Source organism: Balaenoptera physalus (genome assembly GCF_965194825.1).
Source record: "Balaenoptera physalus genome assembly, chromosome: 2".
Lineage (NCBI taxonomy): Eukaryota > Metazoa > Chordata > Mammalia > Artiodactyla > Balaenopteridae > Balaenoptera > Balaenoptera physalus.
Genome location: NC_138883.1, coordinates 130,794,485 through 130,813,650, shown reverse-complemented (window position 1 = coordinate 130,813,650; position 19,166 = coordinate 130,794,485). Strand labels below are relative to the sequence as shown.

At 46.3% G+C, this 19,166-nt stretch overlaps 1 protein-coding gene and 1 long non-coding RNA gene across 11 annotated transcripts in view; one reads left to right on the top strand and one right to left on the bottom strand.

Annotated features, from left to right (window-relative positions):
- PGPEP1L (pyroglutamyl-peptidase I like) overlaps positions 1 to 19,166 on the top strand; it is a 63,930-nt gene that overhangs the window by 21,558 nt on the left and 23,206 nt on the right. For 5 of the 10 annotated variants that reach the window (XM_082448479.1, XM_082448481.1, XM_082448482.1 and 2 more), the window contains exons 3-4: positions 14,081 to 14,203; positions 15,221 to 15,447. In XM_082448479.1, the coding sequence (XP_082304605.1) occupies positions 14,081 to 14,203; positions 15,221 to 15,447 (350 nt within the window). The remainder of the gene's footprint in view (positions 1 to 14,080; positions 14,204 to 15,220; positions 15,448 to 19,166) is intronic. The other 5 variants (XM_082448473.1, XM_082448478.1, XM_082448477.1 and 2 more) reach the window with 2 other exon arrangements.
- On the bottom strand, positions 4,808 to 14,070 carry LOC309654482. Its single transcript, XR_014260285.1, has 2 exons — positions 7,171 to 14,070; positions 4,808 to 5,030 (listed from the first exon to the last, which is right to left on the bottom strand). It is a non-coding gene; the product is annotated as an uncharacterized lncRNA (long non-coding RNA).

Below are 19,166 nucleotides of genomic sequence, written 5' to 3'. Positions count from 1 at the left end.
ACATCAAATAAATACCATTTAATCACAAGCTTCCCTTTCCAAGACCATACCCTTTTCCAAACAGCTCATATCCTCAGACCCTGGCCACCGGAAAAGTCTGTACTCACCACTGTCCCTGCCTCTTCCCTAGTTCCTGGTAAAATAACCACATTTAGATTGTTCTGGATTTGCAATACAGAATTTTTGCGGAAATAATTGCCATCCAAAATTCTTCTCTTTAGAAGAAAAGGACTTCTCAAATCCTGAGACTCCTTCAGTAGACCGGAAGCTCAGACACTGTCACCTTTCAGATTCCCTTGCTGTCATCTGAAAGACAACTTCTAGATCTTGATGCCACAGAACTCCAGAAGGCTTTTGGATATGGAAAATGGGAGGGACTTCCCTGGTGGCGCAGTGGTTAAGAATCTGCCTGCCAGTGCAGGGGACACAGGTTCAATCCCTGGTCTGGGAAGATCCCACATGCCGTGGAGCAACTAAGCCCATGCGCCACAACTACTGAGCCTGCGCTCTAGAGCCCGTGTGCCGCAGCTACTGAACACACATGCTGCAACTACCGAAGCCCACGCACCTAGAGCCCATGCTCCACAGCAAGAGAAGCCACCACAATGAGAAGCCCACGCACTGCAACAAAGAGTAGCCCCCGCTCACCACAACTAGAGAAAGCCCGTGCACAGCAACGAAGACCCAATGCAGCCAAAAATAAATAAAATTTAAAAAAAAAGAAAATGGGAGACTGTTAAAATCCCTACCTAGTTATTAACCCTGTCTGAAAGATGGAGATGTCAGCCTGACCTAAGTGATTTACTGTGAATTTAGTCTTTCTTCAGACTGTACTTTTTAGTCATGTTAAAAAATATTGGTGGAAAAGAGTGATGGGGAATCGACACATATTTTTTAACTGTGGTAAAATATACATAACATATAACTTAACCATTTTAAACATACAATTCAGTGGCATTTAACACATTCACATTCTTGTGCAGCCATCACCACCATTCATCTCCAGAACTTTCCACCTTCCCAAACAGAAACTCTGTACCCATTAAACTCTAACTCCCCATTCCCTCCTCCCTGGTAATCACCATTATACTTTCTTTCTCTATGGATTTGACTATTCTAGCAACCTCATGTAAGTGGAATCATACAATATTTGTCCATCGTGTCTGGCTTATTTCACCATAATCTTTATTTCTGCACACATTTGCCACTGAACCTGGCCACCTTCCCTCCCCCATTACATTCTTCTCTGTATCTGTTGCTTCTCTCTTTTCTGTCCTGGTCTCCAGTTTGTCTCCAGCACCCAGCACAGGCCTAGAACTTGGCAGGGGCAATTAACATTCGTGAAGGAATATCATTGTTAATGAAACTACATTCCCGAGGAAGCGAAAAAACGTACATCTCACTTTTAACAATGTGCTTTGTTCTGTTTTCCAGTTACTAAGGAGCAATTACATAAGACCTCCAAAGATCACAAAGAAACACAGAAAATTTCCCCATTGTAATTCCCCATCTAAAAAGAACCCCAAGTATAGTGCATGTTCTCTCAATCTTTACTGTCATGTTCTGGGTTGGGTATCTGTTGCTGCAATCAAGCCAGCCCAGAACTTAATGGCGTCAAACAACCACCATTTTATTATCCTTCCTGGCTGTGTGGGTCAGCTAGGCTCAGCTGGGCAGCTCTCCTGCTGGTCTTGCTTGGGTCTCTCTTGTGGTTGTAGTAGGAAGGAGGCTGGGACAGGATCACGGAGCTTGGCTGGGGTGCTAGGACAGCAGACTTTGCCACAGGAGGTCTCCCCACGGGGTAGCCTAGGGGAGAAGCTGCTAAGCCCTCTTATGGCTTAGGCCCTGAACTGGCTGAATTATGGTGGGAAAATGAGTTCAGGCCAGCTTGGGCGCACTGTGGGAGGAGATGACACCAGGCTGTGAATACCAGAGGCATGCTCCACTGGGGACTGTCTTAGCTCCAGCTGCTATAACAGAATACCATAGACTGGTGGCTTAAACAATAAATATCTATTTTTCACAGTTCTGGAGGCTGAAAGTCTGAGATCAGGGTGCCAACATGGTTGGGTTCTTCATGAGGGCCCACTTCCTGGTTATGACCTCACAAAGTCTTTCCTTGGTGTGTGTATGCAGCATGCAGACAGAGTTCTAGTCTCATCATGCCCTTATAAGGATGCTAATCCCATTGTGGTGGCCCCAACTTCATAACCTTATCTAGACCTAATTATCTCCCAAAGGCCCTATCTCTAAATACTATCACGCTGGGAATAAGGGCTTCAACATATGAATTTTGGGGGGACACAAACATTCATTCCATAACTGAAGCCACTGAAATCGAGTAGGACCCTGCTGGGCCCTCTCCAGTACAAAAGCCTCCCCATGTTCCGTGTTTCTTGTTTGTAGAAAAAGGCTTTCATCTCCTAGGCCTTCCCAGAGTTCCAAAGAGCAGATTCAAGCAGTTACTAATTAGGAAAGTGAGGGAATGCAGAAACAAAGGAAAAGCAGTCAAGCACAAAAACTAATAATAGCTTAAGCAATAGTTCAGCAATAACACAGAGTCCTAGTTCCTCCTCAAGGGGTATACGTAACAATCTGACGCAAATCTTTGTGCTGTTCTGCAGAAACTAAGACTCCCCACCCAGGTGGAGGATGGTGACTACACACTGACCACAAGCCTGTAGACCCAGACTGGCTGGAACCAGAAAGTTAATAACTAAGATTCCTGAAACACCACCCTGTTACCTCACCACCAAGCAATCAGAAGAAATTCATGCCCCCTGCACCCCTCACCCCAAATGTTGCCTTTAAAAATCCTTCCCTGAAAGCCATCAGGGAGTTCGGGTCTTTTTTTTTTTTTTTTAAAGGAATTATATAAAGATTTTGTTTATTTTTTTAAAAATAAATTTATTTATTTATTTTTGGCTATGTTGGGTCTCTGTTGCTGCGTGCGGGCTTTCTCTAGTTGTGGCAAGTGGGGGCTACTGTTTGTTGCAGTGTGCGGGCTTCTCATTGTGGTGGCTTCTCTCTTTGTTTATTTTATTTTATTTTATTATTGTTGGCTGCATTGGGTCTTTGTTGCTGCGTGTGGGCTTTCTCTAGTTGCGGTGGCTTCTCTTGTTGTGGAGCACGGGCTCTAGGCACACGGGCTTCAGTAGTTGTGGCATGAAGGCTCAGTAGTTGCGGCTCATGGGCTCTAGAGTGCAGGCTCAGTAGTTGTGGCGCACAGGCCTAGTTGCTCCGTGGCATGTGGGATATTCCTGGGCTGAAACCTGTGTCCCCTGCATTGGCAGGCCGATTCTTAACCATTGCACCACAAGGGAAGTCCAAGTTCGGATCTTTTGAGCATGAGCTGCCCATTCTCCTTGCTTGGCCCTGCAGCAAATGCTGTACTTCTCTCCACTACAACCTCGTGTCAGTACCAAACTGCCAAGTTCGGTTTGGTAACACCATCTTGGAGATATGTTACCACATGAGCTAATATTACCCTTCTGAAGGGTTATACCAATTCCCCTTTGCAGTAGCAGTGAATGAGAGTACATGGTGCTTCATTACACACCCCAGCACTAGGGTGTTATGGTTTCTAAAACCTTTGCCGGTTTGATTAGTACCACAGTGTTAATATAAATCCTATTAAACCAGCACCCTTAAATCAAGACAAAGGTCATTGAAAGGAGTGGAGAGGTATCATTAACTCAATTCCTTTGAATTTCCTGACTGGTCACTTTTTTTTAGGAACTGAAAATAACCTTAATAATAATATATTGCATCTGTATATTTGAAGTTTTTTTCCCAAGATTTTTACAGATGTCAATCAAGTGGTCTGGCTTGACTAGAATTAATGACCAATATAACGCACAGGCAAAAATATCTCCCACATTCGATTTTGAAAAATAAACTGAAAATGAAATTAAACACCCCACTCCCTCATTTGGACAACAAAGACTCCTGCTTCTCTATTTAGTACATGCCCCACAAGGCACTTTTTTTGTCAGTCAAATATTCAAATCTAGGTGATTGGAAAGTTTGATAAAATTCCGGAAGTCTAAGTAGACAGAGTTATTATTATGTTTTGTTTGGGATAATCCTGGAATCCCAGTGAAGAATGCAATCGTGCAGGATTTGTGGGACAGATCATTCCATGTCATTCCACAACATCTGGAGCACACCACTCCGGTGGTGCTGGTCCTCCGTGGTGGCAAAACTGACAAGAAATGAAAAACTGAGCAAGAGAATGTCAGCAAGTCCTATGGGCCACGAAGATTATAGGGCACAGTGATGTGTTGGATGGTGACTTGGGAACTCCTCTAGCAATGTGGGCCAGGAAGGCCTCTCTGAGGATGTGACATTTTGACTGGGACCTGAATGACCAGGAGCAGCCTCCCTGGCAAGTGGTCCAGGCGGAGGGAGTAGCGGCTGTAAAGGCCATGGGTAGCATCACAGGACCACGGGTATCAGAGCTGGAAGAGGCGGAGAGGAAATTGGATGTGACAGGCTTGTACCTCGACTTTCCAGACCCAAGTTCCTTTGACTACATGCCTCTGGGTAATTAGAAACCAGACCAGCAGGAGGAATGTTCTTTTGGGCTGAGATAATTTTGGTTAATTGTTCCATCTGTAGTTCACTGGGAAAAAATCAGATGTGCTGAATGGATGAGGGTGCATTTCCACCCAGTTGCAGAGACAGGGTAAGCTGAACAGACCTGAGGTTGAGGTCCTCTATGGCTCGTAAAGTCTGCGGGGGATTAACACTCAGAGAACACTTTATTTATTTATTTATTTTTAATTTATTTATTTTTATTTATTTATTTATTTTTAGCTGTGTTGGGTCTTCGTTTCATGCGAGGGCTTTCTCTAGTTGCGGCAAGCGGGGGCCACTCTTCATCGCGGTGCGCAGGCCTCTCACTATCGCGGCCCCTCCCGTTGCGGGGCACAGGCTCCAGACGCGCAGGCTCAGTAGTCGTGGCTCACGGGCCCAGTTGCTCCGCGGCATGTGGGATCCTCCCAGACCAGGGCTCGAACCCGTGTCCCCTGCATTAGCAGGCAGACTCTCAACCACTGCACCACCAGGGAAGCCCGAGAACACTTTATTTTGTAAAACATCTCCCTTGCAAGAAAGATCATGTGACTAATGACTCTGCACTCCTCAGCTACCCAGCCCCTATCAAGAGCATTAACTGCTGATCTTATAGCCTAAACAGTACCTCCCCTCCAATACCCTTGATTTTGCTTGTTATGGATCAGGTAGCTGTTCTGGTTAAGCTTCTGCTCCTGGCTGCCTGGGGCCTCCATAGGTCTGGGAGCCACAAGCAGAAGCCTGAATCTGCCCAGGCTCCCAGACGGGGACCCACTGGAGCTGAGGGCACTGTTGACAGACAATGAAAGTGTAGTGTTATTCTTGGGACACAAACCACTGGAGATCAATTCAGAGATGAATAACATCCAACCGTGTCCCTCTGAAAAGCAAATTCCAGTGGCAATCTCTACCTACCTTCCTTTCTAGCCAGGTCTCTGGACATGGCAGACTCCCTATTGCTATTCCACAGCTAGACGGGTGATTCCTTTCCATCCTTTCTCTTCCCCACTCAGTCCTGTCCAGTCCTTGCAGGGCAAATACAGCTGATAAACTTCTAAGTTGAAAGGCAGTATCCCTGACATATAAAGAGCTTCTATAAGTAGAAAAAAAAAAAAGGTGACTGACCCTAAAGAAAAGTAGGCCTAAGATATGGAGAGTCACTTTATAGAGAAAGGAATGCAAATGACTCTTACCCATGTGAAAATATGTCCAAACTTGCTCATAAGAGGAAAGCAAATTAAAGCCATGCTAAGATCAGATTGGCAAAAATCCAAAAGTTTGACAACTAGTGTGCAAGGCTGTGAGGCTGATGGGCACTGTCATACTTTGCTGGAGGGAATGCAATGTGGTACAGCCCCAATGGAGAGGAATTTGGCAATCCCAGCAAGATAATATATGTGTTGCTCCAGCAATCCAGAAAATTTCTAGAAGCTCTCCCAAAGGTACACTGGCAAAAATAAAGAAAGACAGCTGCACAAAGATAGGGAAAGTATATATAAGAAGGGAGGGGTGCCTAAATATATGTCACATATTTGTTTATGAAAATTAAAAATGAAGGATAAATCATAAAACTAAAAAATAGTTTCTTATGGAGGGGAAAAACAAAGGAACTAGACTTCTTCGAGTAAAGCTTGTTCTGTAGATTTAACTATGGAACCATGTAGCATATTTTACATACTAATAAAGCAACGTTAAATTTTTTAAAAAGGAATCCATAGAAATTATGAGTAAATTGAGTTAATGAGCCTAACAGTGTGTCCAGTTAGTGACACAACCACACAGAGAGGAACTATGATGAGTAGTTTTGAAACCCAGCAATTTACTTTAAGGACAAAAAACCAAATAGAAAACAAAAATATCTCAAACTTTTGAGTCATCATATTGTTAAAAGTGTAGTTAGTATTGTTATTCTGAGACTATCGTGTGTAGAGAGTGGGATAAAGTGAAATGTGCATTGAAGGATATTTAGCATCTCAGCCTCTGAGGCACTGTCAGTAGCTTTCCCTTAAACACTAAGAGCACTCCACATATGTTCAAACACCCTCTGTGGGGACAGTATCACCATGGAGAGCCACTGCAAGGGCTCTCAGTTTTACAGATGAGACATCGAGGCTCTTAAAGTCTAAGTCATTTTCCCAAAGTCAAATGCCTGAGGTGGTGTGCAAGGGGCAAATCTGGAATTGAACTGCACCCACTAGACTCCAAGCCTGTTCTCCTGACTCCTACAATGAGTTGTGACCTCCAGGTTGACCCTAGTAGTACCAGCTCTCCTGCCCGCCCTCTCCCTGCTCTGAGGATGTTTACTTTCCACAGGCATTTCCCACCCATGGTAGGAACAGGGCAGCACAGTGCTTGGACAAAGGAAGGACTTGAAAAATGTTGAAAAAAAATGAATGAATGAATGAAAACAGAGAAAATTGCCTTCTTTTCTGCTTGGAAAAAAAGCTAGTAGGAGAAAATAAAGAAGAAATGATTCTTAAGGAGAGGCCAGGATTCAAGAGCCATTGAGATACCTCTGTGTCAGGGGGTTTCCAAGACCACCCTCAGGCTCCAAGATTCACCTGAATCAGGACTCAGAAAAGCTGTTATACTCACGGTTGCAGTGTACTACAGCGAAAGGATCCATATTGAAATCACCAAAGGGAAAGGTGCATGGAGCAAAGACCAGGAGAGACCAGGTACAAGCTTCCAAGTGTCCTCTCCCAGTGGAGTTGCGTGGATACATGTAACTCTCCCAGCAATGCCATGTGACAACAGGTGTGAAGTGTTGTCAACGTGGGAAGCTTATCTGAGCTTTGGTGTCCAGGGTTTTTATTGGAGTCAGTCACATAGGTATGCAGTGCCTGCCTGCCTGACCTCAGCTACTCAAACTCCAGAGCAAAAACAGGCATCCACCATAAATCACACAGTTGGCATAAACTCTAATAAAAACTAGCACAATGTGACCCAAGGCCACAGGCATACAAGCAGAACATGCCAAGGGCTCAGAGCTCTTTCTCCCAGGAGCCAGCCAAGGGCCAGTCCTGAAGACAGGTGTTTCTTGGAAATGTGCAGAGTTTGAGCAGCCACAGCCTGCTGGATTAACCCTTTCCTGCCCAACCTCCTAAGCAGAGGTGAGAGGTGTGCAGGCCCACCCACCCCTTGTCCTCCAGTACTTCCTACATCAGCACCTACTTGAGGATCCAAAATCATTTCCAAAATGGGATTTGCAAGTTGATCCGTTGGAGGACAGGATGAAAATATCAGGATTTCCATTTCTATGGTTTTTTTAAAAAAATTGTGGTTAAAAACACATAAAATTTACCATCTCAACCATTTTTAGGTGTACATTTCAGTAGTGTTAAGTATATTCACGTTGTTGTGCAGCGGATATTCAGAACTTTTCATCTTGCAAAACTAAAACTCTGTATCTGTTGAACAACAACTCCCCATTTCCCCCTCCCCCAAACCACTGATGACTGTTATTCTACTTTCTGTCTCTATGAGTTTGACCACTTTAGATCCGTCATATAGGTGGAATCATACAGTATTTGTCTTTTTGTGACTGGCTTATTTCACTTAGCATAGAATGTCTTCCAGGCTCATCTATATTGTAGCATGTGCCAGAATTTTCTTCCTTTTAAGGCTGAATAATATTTCATTGATTGTATAGATCACATTTTATTTATTCATCCATCAATGGACATTTGGGTTGCTTCCATCTCTTGGCTATTGTGAATAATGTTGCAATGAACATGAATGTACAAATATCTCTTTGAGCTCTTGCTTTCAATTCTTTTGGATATGTACCCAGACATAGGATTGCTAGATCACATGATGATTCTATTTTTAATATTTTGAGGAGTGTCCGTACTGTTTTCCACAGCAGCTGCACCATTTTACATTCCCACCAACAGTGCACAAGGGTTGCAGTGTCTCCACATCTTTGCCAACACTTGCTATCTTTTTTTTTTTTTTTCATAGTGGCCATCCTAATGGGTGTGAATCTCTATGTTTTTAGTCTATAAAACTAAATTTCATAGCTGGACCAAAGCTGACCTGGCTTTGTACATCTGCAGGTCCCGGGACAGGCTTGGTTTCCTGAGGGAAGAGGGAACGTGTCACCCTTGGAGCAAAGGACACCATGGTGATAGGCCCTCCGTCTTTGAATCATTTTTATTTTATTACAGAGTATTTCAGCCCAGTTAATGGGTTTCAGAATTATATTATCCAATTTTAATTAAACTAAGCCTCAAATTATGATCACGGAATCCTTACAAAAATGATCTTCAAAAACCCCACAGATATAAGATAACATGGTGCAAACCTGAACAAACATGTGAAAACAGCCAAGTGACCCTTTTCCTAACCTCATCTGAGTTCTCTCCCAGACACATTTTGAGGTAAAAACAAGAACAATCTAATAAGAAATTGGCCAAAAAAAGGGAAGAATTAAGAAAACCACCGAAAATATAGATATACATCCACTTATTAACAGTGAAGCCCACATGCAGTGTGTACCATGCCTTAAGACATGAAGACATCAGCTAATGATAGTGTGTGTGTGTGCACGTGCATGCACACACGCGTGTGTGCACACTAAAATCTTTTATCAGTAGGGGCATACAATCAAAAATATTTGGAGACAACTGCTCTAGTTAGAGGATTAGGAATTACGGGGTCACTGTTTTTCATACTGGATTTTTCAGGCAAGAGACCCACTAGTTTGGAGGAATAACCAAAAGATATTGGGCACAGGCTGGGACAGTCGTCACATATAGAGAACGGAACTTGGCTTTGTTAAGGAAAGGAGAGTGACCTGGGAACTATCCCAAGCCCTAAACAGTTGACCCCAATGTTGTGGTAACATCTCCTTTGTGACTACTCCCTGGAACTCCTCCCTTCTTTTAAACTTATCCTCGGTTTTGTCATCTGTAAAATGGTGACATCATCGGGGGACTGGGGTAGGGTGCTGGGTGTAGTGCCTGCACACAGCGAGGATGCTCCAGGGGCAGCTAGTCTGATTACTGGACTCTTTGTTAAGCTTTTAGAACCAGAAAAATATTACATACAAAAATATTCCATTGTGACAATGTTATGACGAGTATAGAAAGAAATAGGAATCTCACCTAATTCTCCCCTTAAGGGATGACCATTTTCAGTATGTTTACATTTCCATAAATGGCTGCAGGAAACAGTCTGAGATCCTGATTTTTAAACTTACTTCTTTTCATGGGTATTCCTATGTCAATAAATTCTTTGTAAAATCATTTCGAATGGCTACATTATGCTCCACCGGTGGCTGTCCTATACTTAGTGTGCTAGGCCTCCTGTCACCTCTATGGGCTTCTTCCTGGGCCTGGTGAGCCCCTCCCCAGCTCTGGCCTTAGTTTCTCTCTCCCCGGAACACCTCCAGCCTGATGAGGTCGGAGGGAGCCCAGGCCTGGGTCTCAGCACCCGATGGTTCCCAGGTCCCTTCCAGCCCTGCAGGTCAAGAAGAACTAGCTGTCATTTCCTCTTCCATGGTCAGCCCCCGGACATGCACACACAGGCACACCAAGACCCTCAGCCAGAGCCCAGCACAGAGGCTGCACGCAGGAGTGCCTAATCCACATCTGATGACTGATGGATAAGTGAACGAGAGAAGAATGGAAGGAAGAGGGAAGGAGGGAGAGAGGGAGGGAGGAAGGGCAGAAGGAAGGGAGGGAGGGAGGGAGGGTGGGTGTTTGCACATACCTCCAAGCTCCCGCTATTCCTTTCCCTCGAACAGTCTTTTAATCCTCCAAGCCCCAGTCAGAGACCCCTCTGTGCAGCCCTCTTAGGCTGCAACTCCATGTGTACAGTCTTGCTTAACCTTCACAGCAACCCTTGCGAGGGAGGTCCTGTTATTACTGTGTTTTGCAGATCAAGAAACTGAGGCTCAGCAAGTTTTAATAATTTTCCCAAACCCACACAGTAGGGAGAGGAAAAAGCGGGGTCTGGGCCCCTTCCTAATGCCCTAGTCGGGGGTCCTCACCTTCAGGCTTCCGCAGCTGGCGGGGGCCAAACACAGCCCTTGGAACCGGAACCAGGACTCTTGTGATCACGTCCCGTTCCTGGTCTGCGTCTCCTCTGAGAATGTGACCCTCCAGGACACGCCAAGCCCTGGCAGAGGACCGCATTGCACGCACTCGGGGAGTTTTTCTTGAATGCCTGAGTGAAGAAATGCTTTCCTGTTTCCTGGTACTAGCCCCAGACTCTCATTTGATAAGGGAAGAATCAGATTTTGGAAAAACAGCAACCGCTTTGCAACACCAGTTGGTGCCACAGTCTCGGTGGATTTTAAAAACAATTCAGAGAGCAACTGGTGTCTTTTCTCCTTCTTTCGGTTCCCTTTGTTAAACTGCCATGTGTTCCTGGTGACCAGATCTCAGATGACATGGAGGCAAGAAGAAGTGGGAGAAAGGCAGAAGGCGGGACTCTCTGATTCCTGAGGACCTTTGTGACTGGTGGGGTTCAGGCTTTTTGCGGGATTATGGGCCTGGCATGGGCACTCAGCTCCCTGCAGAGCCTGGTGGTTCCTGTGGCTAGAACAGTACCCTGAATTCCAGTTTGGTGACAGTTATACCAGGCTTTGTCTCTGCCCCTTGAGCACAAAACACTCTGCAGTTCTAGCTGAGAAAGTGTGCCAGTCTGAAAAGCACAAACCCCTGGCTCTCTCTGGTCTGCACAGAACGGATACTCTCTTTGCTAAAACAACCAACCCTCCTTGGCAGAAAGGGTGGTGGCAGCCAGTGGCCTGCCGACTGCTTATGCAGAATGTTCTACTCACTGCTTCTGACAGGCCCAAGCTCATCAAATTCTAATAAATATCACTTTCAATAAATCCCTCTTGCACGACTTTTTCAAATTAATATGGATTAATTATAAGCATCGATCCCTCATATAAAGTCCCGATTGTGCCAGATGCTGTGCTGGGCACTTTTTGTGAATCATTTAACATTTGTGAAAACCCCTCTGGCTTTTAATTATGCCCATTTCACAGATGAGAAAACTGAGATGCACCAAGCCTAAATAACATGCCCAAGTTTGCCCAGTGAAAGGTGGCAGAGCCAGATCTCAAACCTTCGTCTTTCTGACTCCAAAGCCCATGCCTTTCCCTGCAGCACTATAGTCGGGGTCTCGCTTTGCATGTGTCCCCCTTCTGCCCTGTTCCCTCCTCATTCCAGGCTTAGGCTACTGATGACCACCAGCTTGGCCTATTTTTTGTAAAATGCTATTGTCTGCCATGGGTCACAGTGTAGATGGCCCAGGACACCAAGTGTGTGTCTGTGAGACAGAGAGAGAGAGAGAGCGGGAGAACACATGCTTGAGGGAGCAGAGTGTCCACATAAGTCAGTGCCTGGAGACTCTTTCCATGATTGCAGGTTGGAAGGAGTTCCTCAATATCCCAAATCAGATTCTGACTTCAGTCCCAGGTTGGCTGTGTCACCTTCAAGAGTTATAATGAGTTGGATGGATGAACTGGCATGTATCTGAAACTCAACCAGGCCTCATCTCATTACCAACTGGAAGCTCACCTGTATTAGTCAGCTTGGGCTGCTATAACAAAATACCATAGGCTGAGTGGCTTAAACAACACACATGTATTTCTCACAGTTCTGGAGGCTGGAAGTCCAAGATCAAGGTGCCTGCAGATTTGGTTCCTGGTGAGAACTTTCTTTCTGGCTTGCAGATGACTGCCTTCGGGTTATGTCCTCCCTCACATTGCAGAGATAGAAAGGCTCTGGTCTCTCTTCCTCTTCTTATAAGGGCCCTAATCCCATCATGGGGGCCCCACCCTCATGACCTCATCTAAACCTAATTACCTCCCAAAGACTTCATCTCCAAATACCATCACATTGGGGGTTAGGGTTTCAACATATGAATTTGGTGGGGGAGGGCATATTTTCAGTCCATAGCTCCCCCTCCCAATACCAGTACAGCTTACCACACATACTGGTGACCTCAGGATGGCTGCAGACTTCCCATAGCCATCCAGGCAGCTTGGCCAAGGCCCTGGGAGGCCTGCAGCCAGTGGAGGTGCGGTTACCCTCCTGTCTGCCCTCTGTCCTCAGTGGCGGATGTCTATTGGCTCCAATTGTTCCTCCCCTTGCTGAAAGTACTCCAGGGGAATCAGCAGGCCCCAGGACTTCCAGCCCCACAGTGTGGGCGACAGTGGTCACCTCTTTCCAGGGGAGGCTGGCTGCCCCTTAGCAGTGTCCCTAGAGCTGGTGACAGGGCAGATCTCCCAAGCTGCCAGCTCTCCCTGTAGGGACAACTGGGAGGGAAAGAGGAAGAGGGAGACATTCTAGTTAGGGAGAGAAAATATGCCAGGAAGATACTGGAGAATAATTCCATGGTAATACTTGAACAAGTTCAGGTTTATACTGGTCCACAATCCCTTATCTGCAATTCTGACATCCAAAGATTTCTAAATATTAAAAGTTTTCCTTAACCTATTTGATGGCAAAACATGACCTGAGCTGATGTGAGGCAATGTGTGACATCTGTATTTATTCTACCTAGAGTGCCTATTCCTATTTCCTGCACTGAAATGTCAAGGTGGCTGGTTGTGGAGTGCAGCCCTAGACCAGGAGTTCCACTAGAATCCAACAGTGGAGGGATTCTAATGTCAGCCTCTAGTCAAGGCTGTTTTAGCATCAGATTAGAGGCTTGAAAGGAAACAGCTGATAAGCAGAAGCAGGGCCTTTCAGTCTCCTGGGCATCGTCTTTCAGATATGTAAAATACACAGAGGTGTCAAGTCCAGTGTCAAATGCACTCCATTCCACACCTATAGCTCTATAAAGGCCACAGAGAACTACAGTTTGGCTTCCCTGCACTTTCTACTTCGGCAAGAGTAATGCCATCAGCCTTCTGGAAAGCACCGCCTTATAGAGTGTAATGGGTGAAGTGTTCTTATAAAGCGGGGAATCTGGACACAAAAACAAGCATGCACAAAGGGGAGGTGATGTGAAGACTGCAGTTATGCTGCCACAAGCCAAGGACTATGGGGGGCTACCAGAAGCTGGAAGAGGCAAGGTAGGATCTTTCTCCTACCAGGTTCAGAGGGAGGATGACCCTGCTGACACCGTGATTTTGGACTTCTGTCCTGCAAGACTGTGAGATGATAAATTCCTGTTCTAAGCTCCCTGTGCCTCTGCAGCTCCCTCTGCCTGGCACACTCTTCTCCAGCTTCTTCATCTGGCTCACACCCATCTGTCCCCTAGAACTCCCCTGCATCCCCTCTGTGAACTATGTCCTAACCTGCAGACTGGGTCAGGCATGCCTCTCGGGTACGTGCACCTTGACAGAAGCAGCTATGTGGGGCCTTGTGCGTGGGGCAGGAACCACGGCCCCCCTGTTGGCCCCTCGCCACTCCTTGAGGGCAGGGTCCAGGCCCACAGAAGGCCCTGAGAATGGACTGGATGACCCCGATGTTGGCTTTTCAGGAACTCCCCTTGGCCCTCCATAAGGCAAGATGAGTCCACCTGTTTCTTTCTGCAGGAACTCTCCAAGCTGGGTCTGGGGAGTGACATGGAGGTGGAGCTGCAGATTCTTCAACTGCCAGTGGATTACAGAGAGGTGAAGCAGAGGGTCACCAGAATCTGGGAGGATCTTCAACCGCAAGTAAATGACAGCTGGGGAGACAGTTGGGCTGGGGGACAGGGGGCTGATTATGTGGTGGAGACCCAGAACCTGTGAACCTCAGGACACTGTTTCTAGGGTTGATGGCTGAAGTGTACCCTGCCCCTGCATCCCACCAGTAAGGGCCCAGATGATTTCATAAGGGTCTATTTGTAAAAGTTTAAGATGAAAGACAGAGTAGATCTTGGAATAAGACTCTGGAGAGAGAGAAGGAGGAAAAGAAATGGAAGCATTATTCCCAGCCCGGACCCAAAGGTAGTTTCCACCTAACAGAGAGGCCCTTGGGTTAGGTCCCAGCCAGGCCCTTGCAGGGCAGGTGGGTTGTGAGGTGGGCTGAGAGGCAAGGACCTCTTGGACCTAGGAGAGCAGTTTGAGGGCAGCCCCCACTGGGAGACGGGAGAGTGGCCCACCTGGGGAGGCCCATCTTCATCACTCCCAACCTATCTTACCACAACAGAGTTACTGTATAGGAAGCTGGTACCAATATCCCCCAAATACGACGACCAGATAATATTAATAAAACATAGACCATCAAACCATTAAGACAACACCCCAAATATTTTGATAAAACAATCAGCTATTTTTTCAAAGAGGAAAAATAATCGGCTCAAAAAATTCTAACAATATTTTATTAGACTGTTACTAACTTCCTTTATTAAGGAGTTTCATAAAAGAGATGGAAGCCTCCACAGAAAGGCTAAGCTTCTCCTGGGACACGCTTAGATACCAGCTGGATCCCCCAGGGAAAAAGGGAATATACTACCCTGTAAGAATATTTTAAAATATAAAAGTATTTAAGTTAGATGCCACATGGGTTTCTATCCAGCTGTTTTTCATTCCAGCACATTCATCAGGGGAAGCAGGCAGGGGATGGGGGTGATGCTGGCACATTTGGGATGTTGAGGTGTCTTGCACCCCGGAGCTCTCCCTCTGTGTGGTCTGGGGGGCAGAGCAGACCTCAGTTTCCCTAATCTCCTGCCGCCACGTGTGTTCACACAGCTCGTTGTGCATGTGGGCATGGACCCCGCCGCCAAGGCCATCTTTCTGGAACAGTGTGGCAAGAACTGGGGCTACGGGGACGCCGACATCCGGGGCTTCCACCCTGAGTGCGGTGTGTGCCTTCTGGATGGCCCAGAAGTGATCGCTTCGGGAGTCAGCATGAGGGCAGTCAGCAGGCGCGCGGTGGTCGAGGGCGTGGAGGTGGCCTTTTCCCGAGACGCAGGCAGGTGCGTTTTGTTCCTGGGCACGTAGGGGAGGAGGAAGGGCTGAAGTGGCCTCTGACCAGCCTTTCTCCTGGGATGTGCCATCCTGTGCCATCCAGCTGGGTGCTTGGCGGCAGGGAACAGCCCAGGGTCACCCTGCACACTGGCCCATTGCTCACTCACGCCCAGGGCTGGTTCCGAGGCCCCCTCCCACTCACCGGCCTGGTAGCTGGCAGAGGAGGAGGGATGGGATGGGGATGTTGAGAGCCACTAACATTTTGTGGATGTTTTATTTTTATTTATTGCTGGCAAAGTTGTGAATTAACTTCTGGTTTAGCCCTGATGAAGATTAATTTACCTTTTTTTCTCCAGACTCTGACCCCCTAGGAGATAGTTACTCCTCCCTGCAAAGAATGAATGAACAAATTGTTACCAAATTAAGTCCTATGAACCCTGCTCAGGTCCTAGCCTGGCCTCTGTTCTTTTTCCCTTTGGGTTCGAGCTTTATTCAGTGGCCAAAGAATGGAGAAGTGGGAACTAAGTTCACAGATCAACTTCTCACCTACCTGGTGAGAGGGATTTAATTTTAAAGATAAAGACAAAGGGAGGCGGAGTGAGGCTAATGATGGGGAGGCATATGCATTAGTCTGCCTGGGAAGGGGCGTGGCTTTTTTGAGGGAGTGAGGTGCCACCCCCTTTTTATCCTTTTTATGGTCCTTAATCGCTGGTCCTGGACACCAGTAGGTGTGTCTTATTAAGCATGTTAAGCTGGTTTAGTAAAATCAACATATAAGGAGACTCAGGGTCTGTTGGAGGTCAGGTTCCTGGCCATCTTGGTCCCAGCTAGTACCACCTGTTTTTGTTTGTTTGTTTGTAGCTTTCTTTCTTATCTCTGGATCCTTTAACTTAAAGATTTATGTTAACTCCTGCTAAAGGCGGGGGTTGGCAGGTTTTGAGCAAAGACCTGGAGAAGCTCTGGCAATAAAATCCCCCTTTCCTTGTTATTGCTCCTCATTCTTGAGGGGCGTTGAAGGGCAAAGGTCTGACTTCTGAACTGCTTCCTGCTGAACCTGAGCATAATTTTTCCCTGGATTAGAGAAGCAGAACTGTTCCTGACTAGCCTAAAATAAGTCTGATTGTCGCCAAGCTGCAGTCCCAGTTGCTTGTACCCTTGTGTCAGTGTCATCTAAAGTTTGATGGCTTCAAGCTGTTTACTAAGGAAGTTGACAAGGCAGTTAAGGAGGCAAGGCCCAAAGATAAGCAGGATAGTAGCAATTAGGCCTGGGTGAGATTTTGTAGAGTGATTTCATGGTATGCAAAGCCTCCCCAGGGAGCTGCTAGTCTGGAGCAGTCCCTATTCCTGCCAGAATGATCAATAGCAATCCTATTGCTCTTTTATCTCAGGGCAGGGTGATATTATGAATGGTTATACCTAGGTTCCGAGAATTTAGCTGGCCTAGCATGCAATGTTCCCCCAACTGGGCATTATCTAAACAAGGAAGGGCTAGAGCCCACCCCAGAGAAGGGAAGGAGGAGTTGGGGTTGGTCTGATGGGGCAGTTGGTTTATTCTTGGGCCACAAAGGAACAGGTACCCAGGGGGAGCTTATGTTCTGGGGAGTTGAACCACCTCCATAAGTGGCTAGCCCAAGAGGGGGTGCCCTTGCAGTGTGGGGAGAGAGGCCCACCTGCATAGCGGGGGTTACTGAGGAATTCTTGACTAGTGGCTTTTCCCCAGGCCTTAGGAGGGCCATATACTAAATGCCAGACAACTGGCATTTTCCCTCTCCAATAAGTACGTCTCCCTTCTGGTCCCTGTGTGTATTCATCGAGTTGGTTCAGAGGGCACCAACAGGTGAGATTTCCACAGGAGTCAATCCCGCGGTACTTAAATTGTGGGATAATGGAAGAAGCATTGATCAGAGTCCAGAGCAGCCCTAAGGTGTTATTGCAAGTTCCTCCCTTTGGTAGGGACATTTAATATGGGCAGTGACAGCAAGACGATCAGAGCAATGGCACTTTAGAGTGAGTGCTTTGTATTCATTAGAGGGAATCCAAGTAGGGAAGCTGCGTTAGAGATGGGATATGAACTTCAAGATGGGTAGGTTTAGCCAAGGTGAGAGTGAGGTTATCATTCTTAGGGGTAAAATGTAATACCTTTAATCCATAGGTGTCACTTGGAGAGTGGGGTGACAGATCCAGCACTGGGATAGATTTTGTCCACAGGCTATAATTCTCAAGAAATTTACTATTGCATTAAATTCCCATTCTGTGTGGACGGTTGTAAGAGATAGATAGAGCAGAGAAGAAAGAATAGACAATAATGGCCACTCATCCTGCTTCCAATGTTAATATCCCATATGTCCAGCATGGACAGAGGAGGTGTTTGCCAGAGGGAGGGGGTTTGGTAGAACAGCAGAAGCCAAGTAAGGCAGTAGTAATGACAAGGCCAACTAATAAGCCTGTCCACCACATTACTTATCTATTGGTAAGTTAGTCCTTTTCAAAAGTAACTTAAGGTCTGTGACAGGTTCACAGGTGTATTGAGTGTGTGGCTCAGTAACTTCTTCCTCAGGTGTAGGTGCCATCTTCACTCTGGTATGGTGGGCCCACGGAGTTATGCCCTGCAATTGTCAGGCTGAATGAGTGGTCAAGATAACAAGATAAGGTCCTGTCCACTTGGGGTCTAACTGGTCTTGTGGATTTCCAGCCTTCCAGGTTTTCAAATAAACCCAATCCCCAGGGGACAAAGAATGTAAAACCATGTCAGAAGGGGAAGGCAATTCCTGATTCCCTTAGGCGTGTAAAGCTTTGATTATTTCCCCTCTCTGTAAGGCATATTTCGTTTGGTCCATATCCCTAAGGTTGGCTTTGTAGCCGGATCCTTCAGGAATGGGCCTCCTATACATGATCTCTTATGGACTTAACCTGAGCTTTCCTTTAGGGGCTAATTGCATTCTCAAAAGTGCTGTGGGGCGAAGGGAGATCCAAGGTTGATGAGTCTCTTGACATAGTTTGGCTAAATTTCTTTTGAGAGTTTCATTTGTTCTTTTTACTTTTCCTAAAGATTGTGGTCTCCAAGAAGAGTGTAAACTCCATTTAATTCCTAGGGCTCTAGAGACTTCCTTAGTAATTTGAGAAATAAAGGTGGGCCCACTGTCACTTTGAATGGATTTAGGGAGCCCAAACTGAGGGATTATTTTTTTGAGCAGGGTCTTAGAGATCTCCGAGGTAGTCTTGATTTGGGTTGGGAATGTCTCCATCCAGCCAGAGGTGTCAGTCAAAACCAGCAAATATCTAAAAATTTCCTTGTGCCCGGGGCATTACTGTAAAATCAGTTTGCCAGTCTTGACCTGGATATGTGCCTCTATACTGGGTGGGGGTCACTCCCTTGACCTTGGTGGGCGGTAAGTGTTGGGGTTATTCTGGAGACAGTGCAAGCTTCAACCACCTGTTTAAGGAGACTTCAGAAGTTGGGAGTAGTCATGGATTTGGTGAGCCATTGACACAGGGCCTCCTGCCCATAACGTGTGCTCTGGTGAGCTTCCCGGATGGCTTGGAGTGCAGTAGCTGATGGGAGGAACAGCTGCCCATGATCGTTAACCATCCATTCCTGATATTCTGGGCTTTTACATTTGTTTATTTATTTATTTTTGGCTGTGTTGGGTCTTCATTTCTGTGCGAGGGCTTTCTCTAGTTGTGGCAAGCGGGGGCCACTCTTCATCGCGGTGCGCGGGCCTCTCAC